Below are 26,603 nucleotides of genomic sequence, written 5' to 3' on the forward strand. Positions count from 1 at the left end.
ATAAATAGGCCTAGACAGTTCATTACTGGCCTAAGTTATAGGCCAAATTAATGTAGGCTAGTTTATGAATCATTAATAAACAATAATTCTTTGGTTTAAGATGTGAATGTCGTGTTGGTGCTTGTCAGATAATGAGTTTACGCATGGCTGCACTGTAATTCATGATTAGCCTACTATTGCTATCATCGATAATATTGCATAATTTTCCATCACAGCGCGCCCTCTTCTGCACACGGAGGCTACTCTCCCGCACACGGAGACTACTCCCCCAACGGCTCCTCCTCGTTTTCCTATAGGAACAGGCATGTCACGTGAGGCTAAATTCACCAATCTGCGTGTAGAACAGAACAGCTCGAGCAGCGTTCGCATACTTCCCAGGATCAGCCAGACGCTGAATAGTGTGTCAGATAGTTCGGATAAGTCTAGTTGGAGCAAGGACGGTGCCGTACGGGTTGTTTTGAGGGAAGTTGTGAAACGTTTGATATCTTTCGGATCCTAGCGAATCATTTCAACGCAACAAAACGTTCCATTGTTGGTTACACGATATTAGCAGAATGTATGCTCCAAATGTTCAAGTGTCAGTGCAGTCAATGGGCTGACCTAACGTTAGCTAACTACTATAGTAGTATAGCGAATGGGTTAGCTAGCCAGCTAAAGGTTTTGGACAGCGATTCAACTAACGTTAGCTAAACTTGCCAGCTAAAAGCTAACTGAAAACTTAGCTTGGCAATAGCATAGTTACCAACAATAATATAGCTAATCCTGATGTTGGTGTATGTTTCTGGTGTTTAACCCAAGTTTATTTCGATAATGTGACTGCAGGTACTGTTTTGGCACTTGATAAACGTCATAACTCCTGAATTTTCAGGCTAACGTTTGCACGCCTAGCTATGCATTTTTTGCTAGCTACTAAATTAGGTAGCTGCTAACGTTAGCACATTTAGCTATGCACTTTTTGCTAGCTACTAAGTTAAGTAGCTGTAATGGGCTTATTTTTCACTCTGTCCGTGTTGGGACTGGGTAAACTTCAATGTACACTTTCTGATAAGTAGCTCGTTAGCTACATAAATATGCTTTGTTTTTTCCAACTAGCGTAACTTTATAGCACGTTAGGTACTAGTTAGCTAGTTTTACCTAACTAGTTATCAAAAGTTGACCCACAAAGAAACTCCCTGTGGAGAGATGAAAGTAGCAAACGCGTTTTACCAGGACTTTGGAATACCATGCTGGAACCGTCTTGCCCATTTGTGATATCGTTCTGAACGATTCACGAGCATTCCAATTAGAGGTCCTTTGATCGTTTGAGTTTTCGTCAACAGTTTGCACCCTATATGGTGCGGCTACAGCCACCGAGAAATGGATGTTTCCAAGGGCGGTTTCCCAAACGGTGATGGGCGACCGAAAGACACGGGAGAGCATGCCTGGACAGATTCCCCCACTGCAAGAGCTTGGGCTCATTCTGCTCCCCTGTCCCGAACGCTGTGGACGGCTGTGTTTGACTATGGAAGTACTGGAGAAGACGAACTTAGTCTGCGGCGGGGGGACGTTGTTGAGGTCCTCTCGAAGGATGCTGCCATCTCGGGAGATGAAGGATGGTGGACGGGTAAAATTAACCATCGAGTCGGGATTTTCCCTGCAAATTATGTTACCTATCAACCTGCCATTTACAGACTTCCAGACGGTAGCACGGTAGGGGTGAGGGAGCGTCCGAGTACTCCCATCCAAATAGATTTTAGCGAACTCGTTTTAGAGGAAATAATCGGTGTCGGGGGATTCGGTAAAGTTTACCGAGGGGCATGGAAGGACCAAGAGGTCGCTGTGAAGGCAGCGCGACAGGATCCTGACGAAGACATCACTGCAACTTCGGATGGTGTTAAACAAGAGGCCAAGCTCTTCTCTATGCTACAACATCCCAATATAATAAAACTGGAAGGTGTTTGTCTTGAGGAGCCGAACCTGTGCTTGGTGATGGAATATGCTCGTGGAGGGACTCTTACCCGGGCTTTGACTGGTCGGAGGATACCTCCACACATTCTTGTCAACTGGGCTGTTCAAATCGCCAGGGGCATGCACTACCTACATGAGGAGGCTGTTGTGCCTATTATTCACCGCGACCTGAAATCCTGCAACAGTAAGAAACATATTAATATTACCATCTGCTAAAAATAACCTTGCATCACTTTTCAGAACAGATTAAAACAGAGCATGGCCCTAGGTGCACTTGTTTCCAAAAATGCAACTGTGCATGCACTATTACCTTTGGGCACACCCCTCTTGAAACAGTTTGAAGGATGCCGAATCTGGAATGGTCCACAATGTCCTCTACCAACTAAAAAATAATCCTAAAGCTTATGAATACACTTTTACTTTTACTAAACTAATGCATGAGGATACAATTGATATTCTACACAACTGAAACATCCATCACTAAGTAATGTGTTCTGCACATTGGGTAAGCTGCCATATATAAGCCTAGAATGCAAGTGCAGGATAGTGGGTTCAATTCCCGGGACTACCCATATATAAAATGTATGCATGCATGACTAAGTCTCTTTCAACAGAAGCGTCTACTAAATGGCATCTATTATATGACATTGCATGCATGTTGTTGATAGGCCCACTAGCAACTGAGGGTTGAGGTTGGCATTTCAAGGAATGATTAAGAGCGAGGGCTTCTTCGCCATGACTTTCCCTGTTTAAACTATCACTGAAACCCCCTTGGGCTAGCCTCACATTAATGATGTGCTAGAAAACGATTATGACCATGTTCATCAGTCACCTGGCCCAGAGGCATGTTGAAAGAGAACTACTTCATTTAACTAGGCAAGTCAGTTAAGAACAAATTCTTATTTACAATGACGGCCTAGGAACAGTGGGTTGGTTAACTGCCTTTTTCAGGGGTAGAACGACAGATAATTGTTTTTACCTTGTCAGCTCTGGGTTTCGATCTTTCGGTTACTAGTTCAACGCTCTAACCACTAGGCTACCTGGCGCCTAGGTATTGTTGACATATCTGTCCCATCTTGCCTGATTGTGTGACAGTACATTAAGTTAGCAAAGCAGTAATGTTTGACATTTTGGGAAGTGCAGATTAAATTTTTGGAAGTGCAGATTCATTGTGACTGCGATGAAATTGCACCATCTCTGCATTCCATTCCTTTCCACAGTCATTCAGCACAGACAACATTCCCTCTTTCAACTCTGTTTTTCAGTCACCCGTATAGACTCCAGAGGCCTGTACAAGCAGCTGAGACTGAGCTGTCTCCTCCATCTGTTTGGCATGTGGCTGATCCCCACAAACACAGATCCTCTTCAGGGCATGTGAAAACCAGGCAGGACCCTAGAGAAGGATCTGTGTATGCAGGGGGACGCTCGAAAGGAAAGGATGTGAAATAAGGTCTATGTTTGCTCAGCTGGGTTCCCTAATGTTGTCTCAAATATAGCCCCTGCTTTACTAAACACTCAACTTCAAACCATGTCATCAGTCTTTTTTTAATTATTTTTTTACTCTACCTTTATTTAACTAGGCAAGTCAGTTAAGAACAAATTCTTATTTTCAATGACGGCCTAGGAACAGTGGGTTAACTGCCTTGTTCAGGGGCAGAACGACAGATTCGTACCTTGTCAGCTCAGGGATTCGAACTTGCAACCTCTCAGTTACTAGTCCGATGCTCTAACCACTAGGCTACGCTGCCGTCTAGGCTATGTGCTCCTAAATTTCCCAAAGAATCTCATATTAGGCCTATATGGACCATGTGGAAATCAAACCCACAATCCCGGTGTTGCAAGAACCGACCTACTGAGCCTCTGGGAAAAATCCTGAAGATTTTAGAACTGAAACATGCTACAGTTAACTTTTAGGCCTGTTTCAGCAGGTGATAAGATTTCCAGACTAAAATTTTTATGTGGCGTTGTTTACTTTTTGATACTGCCTCGGAGTCGTCCCTCTGAATAATGCATGAGAAGGTTTCAGAGTGGACTATGACTGTGGTTTCATACTTCAAAGTGAGACCTCTGAGTTGTGTGAAACATGATTCTGGCGACTGTCTGTTCTCTGGTGTCTCACATCAGGCTCTGCTTTCACCGAAGGTGAACCTTGTTCGGCAATCCATCTGGCTGCATTTTATTTTTCACCAGGGAATCATTCACATGTCTACATAATCACTGTCAGATGGGGGTGTGGGCTAACCAAACAAACCCAACCTCTTTTTATTGAACAGGGTAATTCCATGGTAAGTTTATTTCCCACCTCACTTTATAATGTATGCCAAATAAAAAGCATTAATTTCAAAGTTTAACAAACCATGCAACTCTATGTACAAGGACTACTTTGAACAATTCACCAGGAATATTGCTCAACACATTTACTGGTAGAACTGTGCAGGTGCAATGTTTGGTAACAGAATAATGGTCAAATCTCCCTCTTTTTTTTTTTTGCGACCGCTCGTTCCAAAAACGGTTAAATATTAAGATTCAAAGATGTCTTAAGAAAGAATGGGGTGTCAGCTATGACGTGACACCTTGAGTTAGAAATGAAATTTTTTGGTTATTGAACTACAGTAGGTGAAGTGGATTTACACCCGGTAACAGAATTACGGTAACTGCACTGCTAACACAAGGTAGTGTTTTATTTTTCCACATTATTGTGTCAAATAACACTTGCAGCTGACTTTAATTGGAAAATATAACATGTTTGTTTAGGTGCGCACTGAATTCACCGACCCAAGCCACCCCCACCCACCCACCGGGAACTATACACTTTCTCTTGTTTCATACTTTTAAACCAGTTACTCAGGACACCAGCCACAAATAAGGCAGCCTAAAGGGCAATTCATCTGTGGGATATCATTGTGAAGGTTTCTCTTGAGCATGCATTGTGAGAGGAGGGCTAATGCAGTGCACAAACTTTCACAACCTACCTTTTATACCTTCAGAAGTGATCAACCCACAATTGACTTAGTGTAGTATAACACACACTGATTTGATCAATGATTATTTTAAGGGAATATGAAAAAGTCTGTGAAATTGTGTATTTGTGTTCCCTAATCTTTTAATACCTCTCGGTCGAAGGAGGAATGCTGCTAATGAGGGGGCAAAAGCTTAACATAAGTTTGCACAATGGAGTGGTCAAGCACTAGTTGCTAGGTGACGGCAGCCACAAGAATGTCCACACTCCCGGGTCTGAAAGGCTTATTTTGATTATATTTAATCTCCACAACAGCTGCAACTCTCTTTTATTTTTATTTTAACACAATAGGTTGTTCCTTCCTGCTGATTGGGGCTGTAGAGTAGGGAGGTACTGTAGGTGGAAGCAATGTTCATTTGGCAGACAGGGCACAGCACATTGAAACGTGGCCTCTTGCCAGCCCTCCTAACACTTTCATTTTGTAGTTTCGGCTACAGAGATGCGAAGGTTAAAGAATTTCAAGATTCTCGCTCCAGAAGGCATGCACTTGAAATGAAACCAGGGAACAATAGTGTTCTGTTGGAAGTCACAGTGTTATCCTGTGGATCCAAGTCATGGTTATTGTTGTGTCTAGCTCTCACGTTTACACCCCAACCTATAAAATAGGTACTGAAAATATATAGGCCAATTCAGAGGAGGGCATAAGTAAGCTGAGCATAACCATAGAGTGCAAGGCAACTTTTTTTTTTGTCCCTTCCTTGAAATGAACCACATTAATGCGTAGTTAGCCTACTACAGGCTTTTTCTGAAAGGACAACTGGAAATGCTTTGAATATTATTTTTATTATGGCCACTTAGGAACTGCCTATTGTCAGGCACCTTGCATAGCCCAACAGTTGGTGAAAACCTGACTGACTCAACCCAGTATTCTGTCTACAAATGAGGCATTATCACCTTGAGCTGGTACTTTTACGGCAAATTTTTTGTATATAGTGTGGTAGAAACACACAAGACTAAGCAAAGGGAAATGGAGACGAGCTTAAACTGCTGGATTTTATAGGCTCATTGAACCAGTGAAACATGTTTGAAATGGAATAGGCCTAGTTTCTTCCTAGCCTGTTTTGGATATTGCGCCACTGGGGCATATTTGTTAGCTTCTACCTTCACTTAGATTCAATTTCAGTTACAGTATAATTTTTATCTACTTCAAATAACAGAACAGAAGACACAAATAGTCCTCCTACACTGCCATAGCTCTCCACCATATTGTTGCTGTTCTGCTCTAGTGATTCTGTTACATTACCCTCCTCCAGATGTAGCCTATTTGCTACATTAACCTCCACCAGATGTAGCCTATTTGCTACATTAGCCTCCACCAGATGTAGTCTATTTTCTACATTACCCTCCACTAGATGTAAACTATTTGTTACATTACCCTCCACCAGATATAGCCTATTTGCTACATTACCCCCACCAGATGTAGCCTATTTGCTACATTACCCTTCCCTCAGATGTAGCCTATTTGCTACATTACCCTTCCCCCAGATGTAGCCTATTTGTTACATTACCCTTCCCCCAGATGTAGCCTATTTGTTACATTACCCTTCCCCCAGATGTAGCCTATTTGCTACATTACCCTTCCCCCAGATGTAGCCTATTTGCTACATTACCCCCGCCAGATGTAGCCTATTTGCTACATTACCCTTCCCCCAGATGCAGCCTATTTGCTACATTACCATTCTCTAGGTGTAGCCTATGTTTGTGCTTTGTTGTCACCCTCCCATTTGGCAAGTTCGTGACTGTGAGCTGGCAGTAGAGTCAAGCCTGCCCACAAGACCTTATCTACTGTAGGCTCTATTCTGGAGTAGATGATTATTAAATATCAACACTAAGGACATGGGAAAGTTTAAGGGTTCCCCTGTAAAAATTAAATATGTGTTTAGTCTTTGGATAATGGCTTTTTGTTAGAATGGCCAAGTTGGCTGTGGTGTTGGTATGGAGTAGTGACGCACCGATATTACATTTTTGTCCGATATCAATATCCGATATTTTCCTTGCAACAAAAAAACTACCAATAAGCGACATTTAAAATGTTATTGGCCTTTTAAGCATCTAGTACAGTTAAATAGTTAACACACACACATGGATGCAGCGGTCAAAGGCACTGCATCTCAGTGCAAGAGGTGTCACTACAGTCCCTGGTTCGAATCCAGGCTGTATCACATCCGGCCAGATTGGGAGTCCCATAGGGCAGCGCACAATTGGCCCAGCGTCGTCCGGGTTTGGCCGTCATTTTAAATAAGAATTTGTTCTTCACTGACTTGCCTAGTTAAATAAAGGTTACACACACACACACACACACACACCACAATGACCAAAAAGTTATTTTGTTGGCATTTACTTATGTCCCCATTACCAGTAAAACATCATCAAAACCTATTTCTTCCACTTACATGCTGTGCTGTTTCGTTGTTCATTTGTTTGGTCGTTTCATTCTCAACCAGGATTTCTCATACTATGGGGACGCCGTTTGGGTTTTTGCATGTCAAATAACATTATTTGACGTGTCAAATAAGCTTGTTGACCAATCAGGACCTGAATATGACTGCATGTCACATAATAATTTAACGTGTTCATAATTTTTTTACGTAGTTATTACACATTGATTACTCTATCACTCGTATATCATATGTCACAATGATTCATCGATACATATGCTATGATGCTGGTAAAGTTGTCTCGCTCACCTAAAGTGGTGGTCATAAAAAAAAAGCTAGCTAGCTCATGGATGCAAACGATGTTCTTCCCCAAAAACATAGGAAAACGACATCTGTTTCAGTAGCTATAGTTAGTTAAGTGTCATCTAAAATAACCCTAATTTATAAGACAGTTATTATTTGATTAATGGTGGTTGGACCCATCTGTGAAGCTAGCCACAATAAGGATTAGCCACAATAGTGGACTTTGCGGTTAGCCTTCAAAATAAAAGAATGTCATTGACAGTGATACAAATGAATACAAATAGTAGAATTATGCCATAATTGAATACATCATGCTAAACGAGGTTGGAATGTTGTTTATATAAAATCAAGAAAATACAATAATTTGTTAATTTGACAAATCTGTTTAAATCACACTGGATGTATTTTACTTTAGAATTGCTTTGGGGGCATACTTACTTACTTACAGTGCCTTGCAAAAGTATTCATCCCCCTTGGTGTTTTTCCTTTTGTTGCATTACAACCTGTAATTGAAATGTAATGGACATAAACAAAATAGTCCAAATTGGTGAAGTGAAATGGGAAAAAAAACTTGTTTCAAAATCAGGGTTGGGTTATAAAAAAAGATCTGAAACTTTGAACATCCCACGGAGCACCATTAAATCCATTATTAAAAATGGAAAGAATATGGCACCACAACAAACCTGCCAAGAGAGGGCCGACCACCAAAATTCACGAACCAGGCAAGGAGGGCATTAATCAGAGAGGCAACAAAGAGACCAAAGATAACCCTGAAGGAGCTGCAAAGCTCCACAGCGGAGATTGGAGTATCTGTCCATAGGACCACTTTAATCCGTGCATTCCACAGAGCTGGGCTTTACGGGAGAGTGGCCAGAAAAAAGCCATTGCTTAAAGAAAAAAATAAGCAAACATGTTTGGTGTTCGCCAAAAGGCATGTGGGAGACTCCCCCAACATATGGAAGAAGGTTCTCTGGTCAGATGAGACTAAAATGTAGCTTTCTGGCCATCAAGGAAAATGCTATGTCTGGCGCAAACCCAACACCTCTCATCACCCCGAGAACAACATCCCCACAGTGAAACATGGTGGGGGCAGCATCATGCTGTGGGGATGTTTTTCATCGGCAGGGACTGGGAAACTGGTCAGAATTGAAGGAATGATGAGGGAAACCTGTTTCAGTCTTCCAGAGATTTGAGACTGGGACGGAGGTTCACCTCTCAGCAGGACAATGACACTAAGCATACTGCTAAAGCAACACTCGAGTGGTTTCAGGGAAACATTTAAATGTCTTGGAATGGCCTAGTCAAAGCCCAGACATCAAACCAATTGAGAATCTGTGGTATGACTTAAAGATTTCTGTACACCAGCGGAACCTATCCAACTTGAAGGAGCTGGAGCAGTTTTGCCTTGAAGAATGGGTAAAAATCCCAGTGGCTAGATGTGCCAAGCTTATAGAGACATACCCCAAGAGACTTGCAGCTGTAAAGGAAAAATATAAAGGGGGTGAATACTTTTGCAAGCCACTGTATGGATTGTGGATCAATGACATGGGGTATCAGTCTACTCAGTGACACCCAGAGAACATTGCGATCGTAGCTCTTATTGCGGGACTCTGAAACCTATATGTATTAAACACTATTCCAGAGGGAAAACAATACTGCGTGGATTTTTTTGGAGTCTGATAACTCTGAGGATGATATTGGGAAAAATTATATTTTGTATTGATCAGACTGATACCCCATTTCATTGATCCCCAATCCTTAGGTAAAGCTATACAGTGCAATATGAATGTCAATACACACAATAGGCTGACTGGGGAGGTGATTTCACACAGTCACAGTCCCGCGATAAGAGCTACATCGCTAATATTTACGTAAACTCTTCAGTTGTGTTCTGTGGGTGTCACCGAGTAGACTGATACCCCATTTCATTGCTTCACATTCCAACCTTGTTTAACGTTATCTAGTTGAAATATGGCATGATTCCACCAATTGTAACCTTCTGCATCACTTTCAAAGAGGTACTTTTATTTTAAAGGCAAATCGCAAATTCCACTATTGTGCCTAATCATTATTGTGGCTAGCTTCACAGCACATTACCCAGTCCGGTCAAGCCTCACTAGCCAGATGAAGCTAGCTGGCTGCTCATAACGTTAGCTTTGGGCAACAGGGTTAAGTAACTGGCTAGCTATTTATTTCCATGAACTGAAGTTCAATTTCAATAGGCAAACAACAAGTGGCTATCTAGCTAATACTTACTCACAAGGAGTTTCTGCTGGTCATTGTTTTCAGGCTGGTTGTATTGGTGCTAGCTAGGTACCAAGCTAAAAGCTAGCTACTCCAGAAGTTGCGGTCAAACAAATAATGCTATATTACCAACGCGGTATTGTAAATACATCGTTCGTGGCCGGTGTTTGCTTCTTTGCAGACTTTTTTGTTCAGCTTTGACAGTGATACCAGCCTGAAACTCTTTCTAAAGACTGTTGACATCTAGTGGGAGCCCTAGGAACTGCAATCGGGGACGATTTCACCCTATTATAAAAGTGCCAGCCATTGAAATCAGTGGTATGCTGAATTTCTTTTTTTTAATGCTTTGTCCTCGGGGTTTCGCCTGCCATTTCAGTTCTGTTATACTCACAGACATTATTTTAACAGTTTTAGAAACTTTTAGAGTGTTTTCTATCCAAATCTACCAATTATATGCATATCCAAGCTTGTGGGCCTGAGTAGCAGGCAGTTTACTTTGGGCACGCTTTTCATCCGGACGTCTAAATACCACCCCCTATCACCAAAGAAGTTAAGGGCTTGTAAGTAAGCATTTCACGGTTATGTCTACGCTTGTATTCGGCGCATTTGACAAATAAAGTTTGTGCAAATCAAATCAATCTATAAATACTTCTTCGAGCTCTGTGAAGTTGGTTGTTGATCATTGCTAAACAGACATTTTCCAGTCTTGCCATTTAATTCAAAACTGTAACTTGACCACTCGACATTCAATGTCGTCTTGGTAAGCAATTCCAGTGTATATTTGGGCTTGTGTTTTAGGTTATTGTCCTGCTGAATGGTGACATTTCTCCCAGTGTCTGTTGGAAAGCTGTCTGAACCAGGTTTTCCTATAGGATTCTGCCTGTGCTTAGCTCTATTCCGTTTCTTTTTATCCTAAACTCAATAGTCCTTGCCGATAACGTACCCATAACATGCTTGAAAACATGAAAATGGTACTCAGTTAAGTGTTGTATTTGCCCCAAATATAGCACTTTATATTCAGGACATAAGGTACATTTCTTTGACACATTTTTTGCAGTTTTACTTTAGTGCCTTATTGCAAACAGGATGCATGTTTTGGAATATTTTTAGTCTGTACAGGTCTTCTTTTCACTCTGTCATTTTGGTTAATTGTGGAGTAACTACAATGTTGCTATTCTAGGGCTGTCCCCGACCAACATTTTTTAATACGTTCTTTAATTTGTAAAGTGTATTTTTCCATATGTAGACATACCCTGTGTGTTTTAATAAAATCAACTATATGCATTGAGCTTGTCTGATGCTTTAAGCTCACTGTTAGATGAAATAAGACACAAATGACTCCAGAGGGAGCCAGCGATCTCGGACCCAACCATTCTCCTCCCGCTCCTACTGGCTTTTGCAGATTCTGCCGCTACTCTCCAGAAGTTGCCGCTAATAGGCTACATGACAAGTCTGCATTGCAACCTTTCTCATGTGGAATGCCAATTTATCATACCATTTCTACTGATATCCATGTCAGTTATGGTTTTCATATGCACACTTTCCTGGAACAGTTTCATTTCATTTATAATGTATTTTATTTCAAAATCATTGTGGTTAATCAAAATTCTATCGAAATGAAAATGATACAAACCTAAAAAGTTACTTCTGTTGCCATTGCCAACTATGAAAAAATAGCTAATACATCCAACAAATAAAAACATTGCAGCTTGCAATGTTCATTAAATAGTACCCGCAAAACACCAGTCTCAACGTTAACAGTGAATAGGCGACTCTGGGATGCTGGTCTTCTAGGCAGAGTTGTAAAGAAAAAGCCATAACTCAGACTGGCCAATAAAAAGAAAAGATTAAGATGGGCAAAATAAAACAGACACTGGACATAGGAACTTTGCCTAAAAAGCCATTACTTTTTCTTTGCAACTCTGCCTAGAAGGCCAGCATCCCAGAGTTGCCTCTTCACTGTTGACATTGAGACTGGTGTTTTGCGGGTACTATTTAATGAAGCTGCCAGTTGAGGACTTGAGGCTTCTGTTTCTCAGACATGACACTCTAATGTACTTGTCCTCTTGCTCAGTTTTGCACCGGGGCCTCCCACTCCTCTTTCTATTCTGGTTAGAGCCAGTTTGCGCTGTTCTATGAAGGGAGTAGTACACAGCCTTGTACGAGATCTTCAGTTTCTTGGCAATTTGTCACATGGAATAGCCTTCATTTCTCAGAACAAGAATAGACTGACGAGTTTAAGAAGAAAGTGTTTGTTTCTGGCCATTTTGAGCCTGTTATCAAACCCACAAATGCTGATGCTCCAAATACTCAACTAGTCTAAAGAAGGTCAGTTTTTTTGCTTCTTTAATCAGGACAACAGTTTACAGCTGTGCCTACATAATTGCAAAAGGGTTTTCTAATGCTCAATTAGCCATTTAAAATGATAAACTTGGATTAGCTAACACACCGTGCCATTGGAACACAGGAGTGATGGTTGCTGATAATGGCCCTCTGTACGCCTATGTAGATATTCCATAAAAAATATCTGCTGTTTCCAGCTACAATAGTCATTTACAACATTAACAATGTCTACACTGTATTTCTGATGAATTTGATCTTATTTTAGTGGACAAAACATTTCCTTTTCTTTCAAAAACAAGGACATTTCTAAGTGACCCCAAACTTTTGAACAGTAGTGTAGTTATTTAGGCTTTCAATAACAAAGGGGTTGAATACTTAATGACTCAAGACTTTTCAGCTTTTCATTTTTTTTTTACATTTGTAAAAATGTCTTTAAACATAAATCCACTTTTACATTATGGTGTGTGTGTGTGGGTAGGCCAGTGACGCAAAATCTAAATGTAATCAATTTTCAATTCAGGCTGTAACACAACAGCATGTGGAACATGTCAAGGGGTGTGAATACTTTCTCAAGGCACTGTAGGTATACAGCATGTTTAAGACCTGGGGACAGATCTATTATAATGCTGTCATTTTCCCCATTTGATCATCATGAAAAATATGAATTTTTATTTTGTTTTATATACCTTGAAGATATCCCATTGTGGTTCACCAAATACCTAACCAACCTACTCCTCTCCTTCTAGTTTTATTACTTGAAAAAATCGAGAACGATGACATTGGAAGGAAGACCTTGAAGATCACAGACTTTGGCCTGGCCAGAGAGTGGCACAACACCACCAAGATGAGTGCTGCTGGCACGTACTCATGGATGGCCCCTGAAGTCATCAAGTCCTCTCTCTTCTCCAAAGGCAGCGATGTCTGGAGGTAAAACTAACAGCACGCTCCTGGGAAATTCCATGCTAACAGAATTACGCTGAGACGTATTCACTTTATAATGCATGCCAAACAAAAACCATTGATTTCAAAGTTTAACTAACCATAGAATTCTATGCACAATAACTACTTTTAACAATTTACAATAAACTTTACAAAAACACATTTCCAGGAAGAACTGTGCAGATGCAAAGTTTGATTACAGAATAAAACTTAGGTCAATTTTACTGTGATTCTGTTACCAAACTTTGCATCTGCACAATTTTTCCTGGAAATGTGTTTTTGTAAAGTTTATTGTAAATTCTTAAAAGTAGTTATTGTGCGTAGAGTTGTATGGTTTGTTAAACTTTGAAATCAGTGGTTTTTGTTTGGCATACATTATAAAGTGAAACATTTTGTCTCTGCATAATTATGTTACCATGGATTGCTCTCCCTCTACTCCCTTTTCCAAACAGGCCCATGTCAGACTGGAATCAATAGGCTTTTAGGAGATGAGGATTTGGAAAGGTGGCATCATGATACTACTTTTATTTTCAGACATTTAGAAACATTTGTCCTGACCTATTTCTGATAATAAGTGCTTTCGTTGTTATTTTGTTCAAACCAAAACAGTTTTTATCAGATTACAACTTTCTGTACATTCTGTGCGACTAGGATGTGCAGTATAGCCTACAGTAGCCCTGAACACCCTCCACTGGTAACAACAATCTGCTGCATCTAGAGCTTACATTAATTACATGATAAGTGATGACTGTAGGCTTGGTGCTTAATCAAAACAGGATCATTGTTTGCACTGTACTGGTAAACAACATTTTACTGCCATTATTTAGCATTCAACACGTCCATTATTTAAGAACAAGATCTAGTAAATGGCAGCCCTAGGCACAACAAAGGTTTAGGCAATGTGAATTTGAGTGTTATCATGTTATAATAGTGGGAATGTATACTATCACTGTACTATCACCATGCTGTACTATCACCTAGGGCTGGGCGATATGGCCAAAATATTATATCACGATATAAAAAATAAAATAAAAATGACGGTATTTTTAGTTTTTGAATAATAAAAGTTGTACATTTGCTTAAAGAGTAGTGAGTGATCCTAGTGCTTTATGAGTAGTGAGTGATCCTAGTGCTTTATGAGTAGTGAGTGATCCTAGTGCTTTATGAGTAGTGAGTGATCCTAGTGCTTTATGAGTAGTGAGTGATCCTAGTGCTTTATGAGTAGTGAGTGATCCTAGTGCTTTATGAGTAGTGAGTGATCCTAGGGTGGCAACACATACATTCTTAGTGATTTCAATAAGTCTTTCTCTATTCTGATTGTTTTATACTGTTCAATTCAACTTCAACCAAAACAGATTTCAGCACTTTTATCATTTCTGCATTTTCTGCAATCAATTGCAGTGGTGGAAAAAGTACCCAATTGTCATACTTGAGTAAAAGTAAAGATACGGTAATAGAAAATTACTCAAGTAAAAGTGAAAGTCACCCAGTAAAATACTACTTGAGTAAAAGTGTAAAAGTATTTGGTTTTAAATATACTTAAGTATCAAAAGTAAATGTAATTAATAAAATGTACTTAAGTATCAAAAGTAAAAGTATAAATAATTTCAATTTACGGATAGCCAGGGGCACACTCCAACACTCAGATATAATTTGTGTTTAGTGAGTCCTCCAGATCAGAGGCAGTAGATGACCAGGGATGTTCTCTTGACAAGCGTGTGAATTGGACCATTTTCCTGTCCTGCTAAGCATTCAAAATATAACAAGTACTTTTAGGTGTCAGGGAAAATGTATGGAGTAAAAAGTACAGAATTTTCTTTAGGAATGTAGTGAAGTAGTACTTGAAAGTATTTTTACTTAAGTAGTACTTTGAAAGTATTTTTACTTAAGTACTTTACAACACTGCTCAATTGAGATCATTTCCACACTGCCACGTAGGGCTGCACGATATGGGCAAATAACCTAGAACTTAACCAAATGTTGCAATTGCGATTTGACTTGCGAATTAGAGCAAAACTGTTGGAATCATGGAAATAGAATGGCTATTCTAATTCTATAGTTAGAATATAATAGTGGGCACTTTGAATACAGTGTTGTTTGAGATGACAACAAATTAAAATGCCAGGGAGGAGTTAGGAACTAAAGTGTTGATGATTGTTTCCTAGGGGACCCTATAAGCTTTGGCTACATTGCATGTTTTCTCTTAGCTACTTCATGTAGCTAACATATTCTTGCTTTGCATATTCCTTTTTGATTTAGACGATACTGTTGCACAAACAACATGCTGGTTTAGGTCTACACCATCGCTGGTATTATCAGGCAGTATTAGCTAGCTACATTTGCTCTTACTCAGTACATTTATTAGCTAGCTATTAGCGGCTAACAATTAGCGTCTCACAAGATTTAGGGCAACTTGCTAAGAAAAGACAAACTAGCTGTTTGCTGATGTAAGAAACACAGACTAATAGAGTCATTATAGAATGCTAGTGGATTTATATTAAGAAGCAAAGTGAAAACAGCATTGTTGCCTGTGCTGCCATGACCATGCAGACTGAATGCAAGTGGATTTATATTAAGAAGCAAAGTGAAAACAGCATTGTTGCCTGTGCTGCCATGACCATGCAGACTGAATGCAAGTGTCTCGTGGTTGAGGAACATCAAATGCGCTTCTTGAGTGACAGAGGGCGTGTCTAGGTCTGTGTGGAAAGTGGTGCGGAGAGAGATGACTCAAGTAGCGAAGTAAACTATAAAAATTGACATTACACATGGCATTTCACATTTAACAAATCAAACATTCAAATACCGTTATAGAAGGTAAAGTAAAAACCAAACTGGTCCCTGCATCAATACTGGTATATCGTAAACTGCCCAGCCTTACTTTCACCATGCTATACTATCACCATGTTATAATATCACCATGCTTTACTATTGCCATACTTTACTATCGCCATATTTACTATCACCATGCTATACTATCACCATATTCTACTATCACCATACTTAGGGACCTCACCATACTATACTATCACCATACTTAGGGACCTCACCATACTATACTATCACCATACTTAGGGACCTCACCATATTCTACTATCACCATACTTCGGGACCTCACCATACTATACTATCACCATACTTAGGGACCTCACCATACTATACTATCACCATACTTAGGGACCTCACCATACTATACTATCACCATACTTAGGGACCTCACCATACTATACTATCACCATACTTAGGGACCTCACCATACTATACTATCACCATACTTAGGGACCGCACCATACTATACTATCACTATACTTTACTATCGCCATACTTATTATAGTATGGTGAGGTCCCTAAGTATGGTGATAGTATAGTATGGTGAGGTCCTTAAGTATGGTGATAGTATAGTATGTGTCTTAGTGTGTGTCTTAGACCACTGCACCACTCGGGAGGCCTACTATCACCATGCTACGCTATCACCATATAATACTATCACCATACTTAAGGACCTCACCATACTATCACCATACTTAAGGACCTCACCACCGTACTTAGGTGCCGATACGATATGTATAGCAATTCTCACAATTATATATGTATAGCAATTCTCACAATTATATATGTATTGCAATTCTCACAATTATATATGTATTGCAATTCTCACAATTATATATGTATTGCAATTCTCACAATTATATATGTATTGCAATTCTCACAATTATATATGTATTGCAATTCTCACAATTACATATGTATTGCAATTCTCACAATTATATATGTATTGCAATTCTCACAATTACATATGTATTGCAATTCTCACAATTATATATGTATTGCAATTCGATACTGTGATTTTATTGTAATTAGATTTTTCCAAACATATTGTTCACTATATGTCTTATGCAGAAGGACAAGAGTCATGACAAAACAAGTTTTTATTAGTCATGTAAATTAAAGTGCTGAAAACAAATTGGCTCACTATTTAAAAATAAGATGGAGAATAAGCTATGAAGGAAAATACTGGAGTTTTGGTGCAGGTACAGCCAACTAGTGCAAAATTAATATTGTCAAAACTATCACATTTTTTGTCAAGCATAATATCCCAATATGTATCTGTAGTTTTTTCCCCCCATCACTATAATAGTGCTGTAATAACAGTGTGTTGTTAGGACATTGTACTCACTATATCTGTGTTCTCTTCTAGTTATGGTGTTCTTTTATGGGAGCTGCTGACAGGAGAGGTGCCTTACCGTGGGATTGATGGGCTGGCTGTGGCCTATGGTGTGGCTGTCAACAAGTTAACCCTCCCTATTCCATCCACCTGCCCAGAACCCTTCGCCAAGCTCATGGAAGGTGCAGTCACCAAGTCAGACCATCCATCTGCTGTTGCCATTCCTCAACCCACTTTTCAAGAACAATTCATGTTGCCTGAAGTAGCTGCATTCATTGGATGATATATTGTTGTTCAAGAAGGTGTGTGTGTGTGTGTGTGTGTGTGTGGGTGTGTGTGTGTGTGTGTGTGTGTGTGTGTGTGTGTGTGTGTGTGTGTGTGTGTGTGTGTGTGTGTGTGTGTGTGTGTGTGTGTGTGTGTGTGTGTGTGTGTGTGTGTGTGTGTGTGTGTGTGTGTCACACAACTAGATAATGGTGTTAATTTACTTGTCAAAGTTCCAGAACATTGATCTGTCTTGGTTCCACCTTGTGTATCTCAGAGTGCTGGGAGCAGGACCCCCACATCCGGCCATCGTTTGCCTCCATCCTGGAGCAGCTAACAGCCATAGAGGAAGCAGTGATGGCCACCATGCCCCAGGACTCTTTCCACTCCATGCAGGAGAACTGGAGGGTGGAGATCCAGGAGATGTTTGATGAGCTCAGGACAAAAGAGAAGGTACAGATGTAGGATCTTAATTTGATTACTCGTTTGTTGCTGAGAATTTTCCTGCACCGCAGGAAATACAGATAAGTTTCGTGATTTACATAAATTCACTGAAAACCCACACTAACACAAAGTTATATTTACAGTATTGCACTTTTAATGTAGCCTACTTTTGGCCAGCTAATAGCCTAACCACCGATCAAACAACATTATGGACTAAATGTTCAAATCTTGTTGCTGCAAATGTCATCTCTCTCCCTGTATGTCATTGTTCAGTTGATCAGCTTAGGGGGGATGTATTCCCAAACAGCGCCTCTCACCATTCACATGGCATTTTCTGTACTCAGGACACATTGAGAGAAATTGTGCAATGTATTTTTTATTTTGCTTAAGTACATTTGTCCTGTTCATAACTTACACTCATCCTTTGTGACTCATTAAGTAGATACGTTGTATAGGTAAACCTCTAATATGAACCCAATGTGGGAACAAGACCTTTCCACTGTGTAAAGTACAAGGTTAGAAGCACGTGGAAGGCAGCGGTGCAATATACCTGTAGTTAAGGGAGTGCTTTGATCGGCTTTGATTTTAATTGGTTACTTTCTGTAGGCGAGCTAATCGTATCTTTAACAAAACAAGCTATTAGCATTGATGGTTTTAAGTATTTCCCCTTGGTAATGCGATAAGCTGCTTTCCTTAGTCCCTCCTCGTTAAATCAAATGGGATTTGTAATTGCTGTATTGAGAATGCCCTTTCCTGCAACTTCAGCTGAATCGTTAAGCATCAAACTTGGCAAATGGTGCAATATACCAAAGCTCTCCCAGGGATTGTCTAGTATGTCAATTCTTCATGTTGTTTCCCCATATGACACTGGTTCATTTAATTACCTCTAAAAGGATAATGATGTAAAGGAAGCACAGATAGTCACACACTGTTCCTACTGAGTTTGAGTTTCTACATTTCATTGTTAGGGGTTGCATATGATCTGAAACACTTATCCATATATATTTTTGAGGGGCTTTAAGTCTGACCCTAGGCTTGTAGGTAAGTGAGGTTCAGCTTGCTTCATGTATATTTCTGAGGGGCAGAAGTCTGACCCTAGGCTTGTAGGTAAGTGAGGTTCAGCTTGCTTCATGTATATTTCTGAGGGGCAGAAGTCTGACCCTAGGCCTGTAGGTAAAGTGAGGTTCAGTTTGCGTCATGTATATTTCTGAGGGGCTGAAGTCTAACCCTAGGCCTGTAGGTAAAGTGAGGTTCAGCTTGCTTCATGTATATTTCTGAGGGGCTGAAGTCTGACCCTAGGCCTGTAGGTAAAGTGAGGTTCAGCTTGCTTCATGCGTCATTTTGCAAAACTTCTTTCTTCTGTAACTACAAAGTGAAGTTTTGAGTCCAGATAGAGGGCTATTGTTTTTCTGTTTTTTTTAACACTGAAATGATTGTATATTTTTTCTACCTCACAAGTTGCAACATTGTTACACAACATATCTCATTTCACTCCAGTGGGTTTGTAAAGCTGCTTTGCAGAAAGCATTCATTTAAGGATTATAATGTTTTCTGAGAGGAACCAAAACAAAATCCAAATGGTGCTCTACGTAATAGTTCAAGTGATTTTTGTCAACCCTACTCATTCACAACCTAGTTGACGATCAAGCGATGGAAGCCTCTTACCCTGTCAGTCAAAGGACCCTCTACATCTCTGTGAATGTGCCTCAGAAACTGAGGGCCCCCTTTAGCTTGTGATCTTTGGCTTAGTCATCCTCTCCCCGAGCACCACAACATTTCTGCAAAGCTCCATAAAGCCAGTTGAGATTTACAACTTGTGAGTGCTGGCCAGCCTCTCTTAAAGGAGCTTTCCTTCAGTAAGGGCTATGCTTCAGGGCCATGCAGCACTACAATGGGCCCACCTTGCTGTTACTGCAGACAGAGGGCCTGGGACAGCTCTGTGGATTGAGTGGCTGGGGGTCACAGGCCACTCTAGCCTAAAGCTAATGCTTTGTTTTTCTACCACCCAGAGTAAGTTCACTGATTGTGAAGGTTGGGGGGGAAGGGCACTGATCACTGCTGTGTTTGCAGAGAACTTTGTTTCTGATCATTTACAAGGAGTTCAATCTGATAAAAATACGTGAACAATGAAGGTATGCAAGTTATTTTTAGTAGAAATGACAGACAGAAGGGCTAAGGAAATAATGCACTGCCTAGAACCTGTGTGTGGATCATTATGGTAGTGTTTCCCCTACTATTGTATAGCAGGGGCGGGCACCCCTGCCTGATACGTAAAATACCTATCCAGGCGTTGTAAGATCTGGCATGCGTCAGCAACGCTTGGGCAGAGGAACGCGGCCCTTATCATACAGAGTTGTCCATCTATTCGTCTGACCCTCCATGTGTTCCTGTAGGAACTGCGTTCGCGGGAGGAGGAGCTGACGCGTGCGGCTCTGCAGCAGAAGTCCCACGAGGAGCTGCTGAAGAGGAGGGAGCAGCAGCTGGCGGAGCGGGAGATCAATGTGTTGGAGAGGGAACTCAACATCCTCATCTTTCAGCTCAACAAGGACAAGCCCAACGTCAAGAAGAGGAAGGGCAAGTTCAAACGCAGCCGCCTAAAACTCAAGGACGGCAACCGCATCAGCCTGCCCTCAGGTGGGTGCTTCTGTTTGTCTGTTTCTGACTCTCTTTCTGTCTTGTCGGGTTGGCTGATAGTCTGTCTTTCTCTTTGTCAAAGTCAGTGTTACTGTTGAGTTTACAAAAAGTTCAATAGATTTACACTGATCTTTATTTATTTAGAAGCTCCGTTAGAATCTATCATAGAAGTATGACAGCATACTAACAAGACATGTAGGACAGCATACTAACAAGACATAATGGAGGACAGCATACTAACAAGACATCATGTAGGACAGCATACTAACAAGACATAATGGAGGACAGCATACTAACAAGACATCATGTAGGACAGCATACTAACAAGACATAATGGAGGACAGCATACTAACAAGACATAATGGAGAACAGCATACTAGCATACTAACATGCCATCATGTAGGATAGCATACTAACAAGACATAATGGAGGACAGCATACTGACAAGACATAATGTAGGACAGCATACTAACAAGACAGCACACTAACAAGACATCATGTAGGACAGCACAATAACAAGACATCATGTAGGACAGCACAATAACAAGACATAATGTAGGACAGCACAATAACAAGACATAATGGAGGACAGCATACTGACAAGACATAATGTAGGACAGCATACTAACAAGACAGCACACTAACAAGACATCATGTAGGACAGCACAATAACAAGACATCATGTAGGACAGCACAATAACAAGACATAATGTAGGACAGCACAATAACAAGACATAATGTAGGACAGCACAATAACAAGACATAATGTAGGACAGCACAATAACAAGACATAATGTAGGACAGCACAATAACAAGACATAATGTAGGACAGCACAATAACAAGACATAATGTAGGACAGCACAATAACAAGACATGTAGGACAGCACAATAACAAGACATGTAGGACAGCATACTGACAAGACATCATGTAGGACAGCATACTAACAAGACATCATGTAGGACAGCATACTAACAAGACATAATGGAGGACAGCATACTAACAAGACATAATGGAGAACAGCATACTAGCATACTAACATGCCATCATGTAGGATAGCATACTAACAAGACATCATGTAGGACAGCACACTGACAATACATAATGTAGGACAGCATACTAACAAGACATCATGTAGGACAGCACACTGACAATACATAATGTAGGACAGCATACTAACAAGACATAATGTAGGACAGCATACTGACAAGACATAATGGAGGACAGCATACTGACAAGACATAATGTAGGACAGCATACTGACAATACATAATGTAGGACAGCATACTAACAAGACATAATGTAGGACAGCATACTAACAAGACATAATGGAGGACAGCATACTGACAAGACATAATGTAGGACAGCATACTGACAAGACATAATGTAGGACAGCATACTGACAAGACATAATGTAGGACAGCATACTGACAAGACATAATGTAGGACAGCATACTGACAAGACATAATGTAGGACAGCATACTGACAAGACATAATGTAGGACAGCATACTGACAAGACATAATGTAGGACAGCATACTGACAATACATAATGTAGGACAGCATACTGACAATACATAATGTAGGACAGCATACTGACAAGACATAATGTAGGACAGCATACTGACAAGACATAATGTAGGACAGCATACTGACAAGACATAATGTAGGACAGCATACTGACAAGACATAATGTAGGACAGCATACTAACAAGACATAATGTAGGACAGCATACTAACAAGACATAATGTAGGACAGCATACTAACAAGACATAATGTAGGACAGCATACTGACAAGACATAATGGAGGACAGCATACTGACAAGACATAATGTAGGACAGCATACTGACAAGACATAATGTAGGACAGCATACTGACAAGACATAATGTAGGACAGCATACTGACAAGACATAATGTAGGACAGCATACTGACAAGACATAATGTAGGACAGCATACTGACAAGACATAATGTAGGACAGCATACTGACAATACATAATGTAGGACAGCATACTGACAAGACATAATGTAGGACAGCATACTGACAAGACATAATGTAGGACAGCATACTGACAAGACATAATGTAGGACAGCATACTGACAAGACATAATGTAGGACAGCATACTGACAAGACATAATGTAGGACAGCATACTGACAATACATAATGTAGGACAGCATACTGACAAGACATAATGTAGGACAGCATACTGACAATACATAATGTAGGACAGCATACTGACAAGACATAATGTAGGACAGCATACTGACAAGACATAATGTAGGACAGCATACTGACAAGACATAATGTAGGACAGCATACTGACAAGACATAATGTAGGACAGCATACTAACAAGACATAATGTAGGACAGCATACTAACAAGACATAATGTAGGACAGCATACTAACAAGACATAATGTAGGACAGCATACTAACAAGACATAATGGAGGACAGCATACTAACAAGACATAATGGAGGACAGCATACTAACAAGACATAATGGAGGACAGCATACTGACAAGACATAATGTAGGAGAGCATACTAACAAGACAGCACACTAACAAGACAGCACACTAACAAGACAGCACACTAACAAGACAGCACACTAACAAGACAGCACAATAACAAGACATCATGTAGGACAGCACAATAACAAGACATCATGTAGGACAGCACAATAACAAGACATAATGTAGGACAGCACAATAACAAGACATAATGTAGGACAGCACAATAACAAGACATCATGTAGGACAGCACAATAACAAGACATCATGTAGGACAGCACAATAACAAGACATGTAGGACAGCACAATAACAAGACATCATGTAGGACAGCACAATAACAAGACATAATGTAGGACAGCACAATAACAAGACATAATGTAGGACAGCACAATAACAAGACATGTAGGACAGCACAATAACAAGACATCATGTAGGACAGCACAATAACAAGACATCATGTAGGACAGCACAATAACAAGACATCATGTAGGACAGCACAATAACAAGACATAATGTAGGACAGCACAATAACAAGACATAATGTAGGACAGCACAATAACAAGACATCATGTAGGACAGCACAATAACAAGACATCATGTAGGACAGCACAATAACAAGACATCATGTAGGACAGCACAATAACAAGACATCATGTAGGACAGCATACTAACAAGACATGTAGGACAGCATACTGACAAGACATCATGTAGGACAGCATATTAACTAGACAGCATACCAGCTTTACTAAGACTAGTCAAAGCGGAACTACTTTCGCTCATTGGTCGTTGCATCCCAGTCTTTTGACAGACGTTACAATACCTTTTTATGTTACGTAGTCAGTCAACAAGAGATTACACCAATGGTCAAAGTGACCGACCAGCCTTACCTGTGCCTCTGTTTTATAGATTTCCAGCACAAGATCACAGTGCAGGCGTCACCCTCTATGGACAGTAGGAGTCTGAACACCAGCCCCCCCAGCAGCCCCACACTCATACCCCGCCTCCGGGCCATCCAGTGTAAGTACACCTCAGACAATCCAACATACTGCAACACGACAGACCTGGGTCAGATACATAAGTATCAAGTAAAGTATGTGCTTAAGTGTGCTGTGAAACAAAGCTTTGTACATGTGCTTTATCATGGCATCCAGTGCCTTCAGAAAGTATTCATGCCTCTTGATTTATTCTGCTTTTTGTTTTGTTACAGCCTGAAATCAAAATTAATTAAATAGATCATTTTTCCCATCTACACACGATACCCCATCATAACAAAGTAAAACATGTTTTTAAAATGTTTGCAAATATATTCAATTAAATACAGAAATATCTAATTTACATAAGTATACACCCTTGAGTCAATACATGTTACAATCACCTGTGGCAGCAATTACAGCTGTGAGTCTTTCTGGATAAGTTTCTAAGAGCTTTTGTACACCTGGATTGTACAATATTTGCACATTATTCTTTAAAAAGTTGGTTGTTGATCATTGCTAGACAGCCATTATCAAGTCTTGCCATAGATTTTCAAGCCGATTTTAAGTCAAAACTCTATCTAGGCCACTCAGGAACATTCAATGTCATCTTGGTAAGCAACTCCAGTGTATATTTGGCCTTGTGTTTTTGGTTAATGTCCTGCTGAAAGGTGAATTTGTCTCCCAGTGTTTGTTGGAAATAGGGCTGTCCCCGTCCCCAAAAAATATTGGTCAACCAAATGTTGTCTGTTCTTTCAACCAATTGATTGGTTTACATTTTTATACGTGTATTTTTCCATATATAGACACACCCTATGTGTTTTATTAAAATCAACTATAAGCATTGAGTTTGTCTGATGCTTTAAGCTTATGGTTTGATGCCTCACAAGGGTGCCAGACAGCTAGATAACCAGAAGGAAAAAAAACGTAACCTGACCCAACTATTCTCCTCCCGCTCCTGCTTGCTTTCACAGATTCTGCCATTACTCTCCTGAAGTTGCCGGTAATAGGCTACACGAGGAGTCGGCAACCTTTCTCATGTTGAATGCCAATGTATCTCACCATTTTTACCGATATGCATACCAGTTATGATTTTCATATGCACATTTTCGTGAAAGTTTAATTTATAATAACGTCTTCATATCTCTAAATCATTGTCATGTGGTTAATCAAGATTCTATCCAAATTTAAATAAACATGATACAAACCTAAAAAGTAACTTCTATTGCCATTGCAAACTATTTAAAAGTAGCCTACATAAAGCCAACAAATAAAAACATTGCAGCCTGCAGGTAGAAAATATCCTGATAAAAATAAATATCCTATAAATCACATTGGCTACACATGGCCTGTCTGCAACGAACTTGAATCATTGTATCAACTATTAAATTGGGTCCAGCCCTGACTACACTAGCTAACTTGCAACATTGTATAAAATATTCTGGGCCCTCAGTTTCCCCAGGCCAGTGAGCCCGGGACAGACACAGCTGTAGGCTATTTGTGCAAGAGATACGAAGCAGGGCTTGACTTGGGCAGTAGCTCACCGGAGCTGAGTACCAGCACCTCAAATGTTCTACTCCTTTAGCTCCTGTTCGTCTTATAGAATATTAGCTCCTGCACCTAAATAGAAACAGTACCAGCACCCAAAAGGAGTACTGGAACCTATTTCAGTCCAAGTCAAGAACTGTTAAGTAATCACGTAGGCCTATTTTATGACGTTTCCACTGGATCAGAGCATGACATTTTTCGCTTTCACGCTGAGTGGTTATTGAAAGGGAGAGAGCTGGAAAGATTTGTCAGGTAGCCTATAGGCCTACTTCTATGCGTGTGCATCGTTACTCAACATTGACACGAGTGCTCCAAACAAATGACAATGACTAAATATACAAAACAAACCAAAAACTTGTTTCTCACAAGTGTAGCTTAGCTTCAATGTGTCCACGCAAACAATGAGAACAGGAAGACTGGAATAATAATATTGAATGCATTAAAATGAATTACCTTAACCAAAGTAACAAACATTGTAGATTAGAAATTATAGGAATTAACTGTGAATGTACTGCTGGTGATTATGTAATGTGGAATTGATATACACTAACAATCAAATGCAAACAATTCACACAATGAAGTTATAAAACTGAATGTGCACATATCGGCAGGAGAGAGCGCATTCTGGAGAGAGAAGTGCATTGTGCATCTGGTCGCATGGTCAATCCGACGTCTGCTTTGGCCATGCATCATTTACGGTGATACAACCTCAGCAGAAGTCAGGGCATTCATACTTCTTGCGCTTCACGGAGAAGTGCAGAGCTGTTGTCAAGGAAGTGAGTTTGTGTTTATACAGGATGTACTGCCCCCGCCTACTGTCAACCAATCATGCGAAGTTATACAGAGCCCTCGGTATAGTTACAGCCTAACAACCAAACAATCAACCATTCGACTAAT

General features: G+C 40.2%; 1 protein-coding gene across 2 annotated transcripts in view; it reads left to right on the forward strand.

The window, feature by feature from the left end:
- Window positions 1-353: 353 nt before the first annotated feature.
- Window positions 354-26,603, forward strand: part of LOC106610814 (mitogen-activated protein kinase kinase kinase 21) — a 34,501-nt gene continuing 8,251 nt past the window's right edge. For both annotated transcript variants that reach the window (XM_014210420.3, XM_014210430.3), the window contains exons 1-6: window positions 354-2,131; window positions 12,981-13,161; window positions 17,369-17,517; window positions 17,874-18,049; window positions 20,434-20,674; window positions 24,094-24,204. In XM_014210420.3, the coding sequence (XP_014065895.3) occupies window positions 1,357-2,131; window positions 12,981-13,161; window positions 17,369-17,517; window positions 17,874-18,049; window positions 20,434-20,674; window positions 24,094-24,204 (1,633 nt within the window). In that variant the 5' untranslated portion in view covers window positions 354-1,356. The remainder of the gene's footprint in view (window positions 2,132-12,980; window positions 13,162-17,368; window positions 17,518-17,873; window positions 18,050-20,433; window positions 20,675-24,093; window positions 24,205-26,603) is intronic.

The sequence above is a fragment of the Salmo salar genome, chromosome 28 (genome assembly GCF_965601325.2).
Source record: "Salmo salar chromosome 28, fSalSal1, whole genome shotgun sequence".
Taxonomy (NCBI): Eukaryota; Metazoa; Chordata; class Actinopteri; order Salmoniformes; family Salmonidae; genus Salmo; species Salmo salar.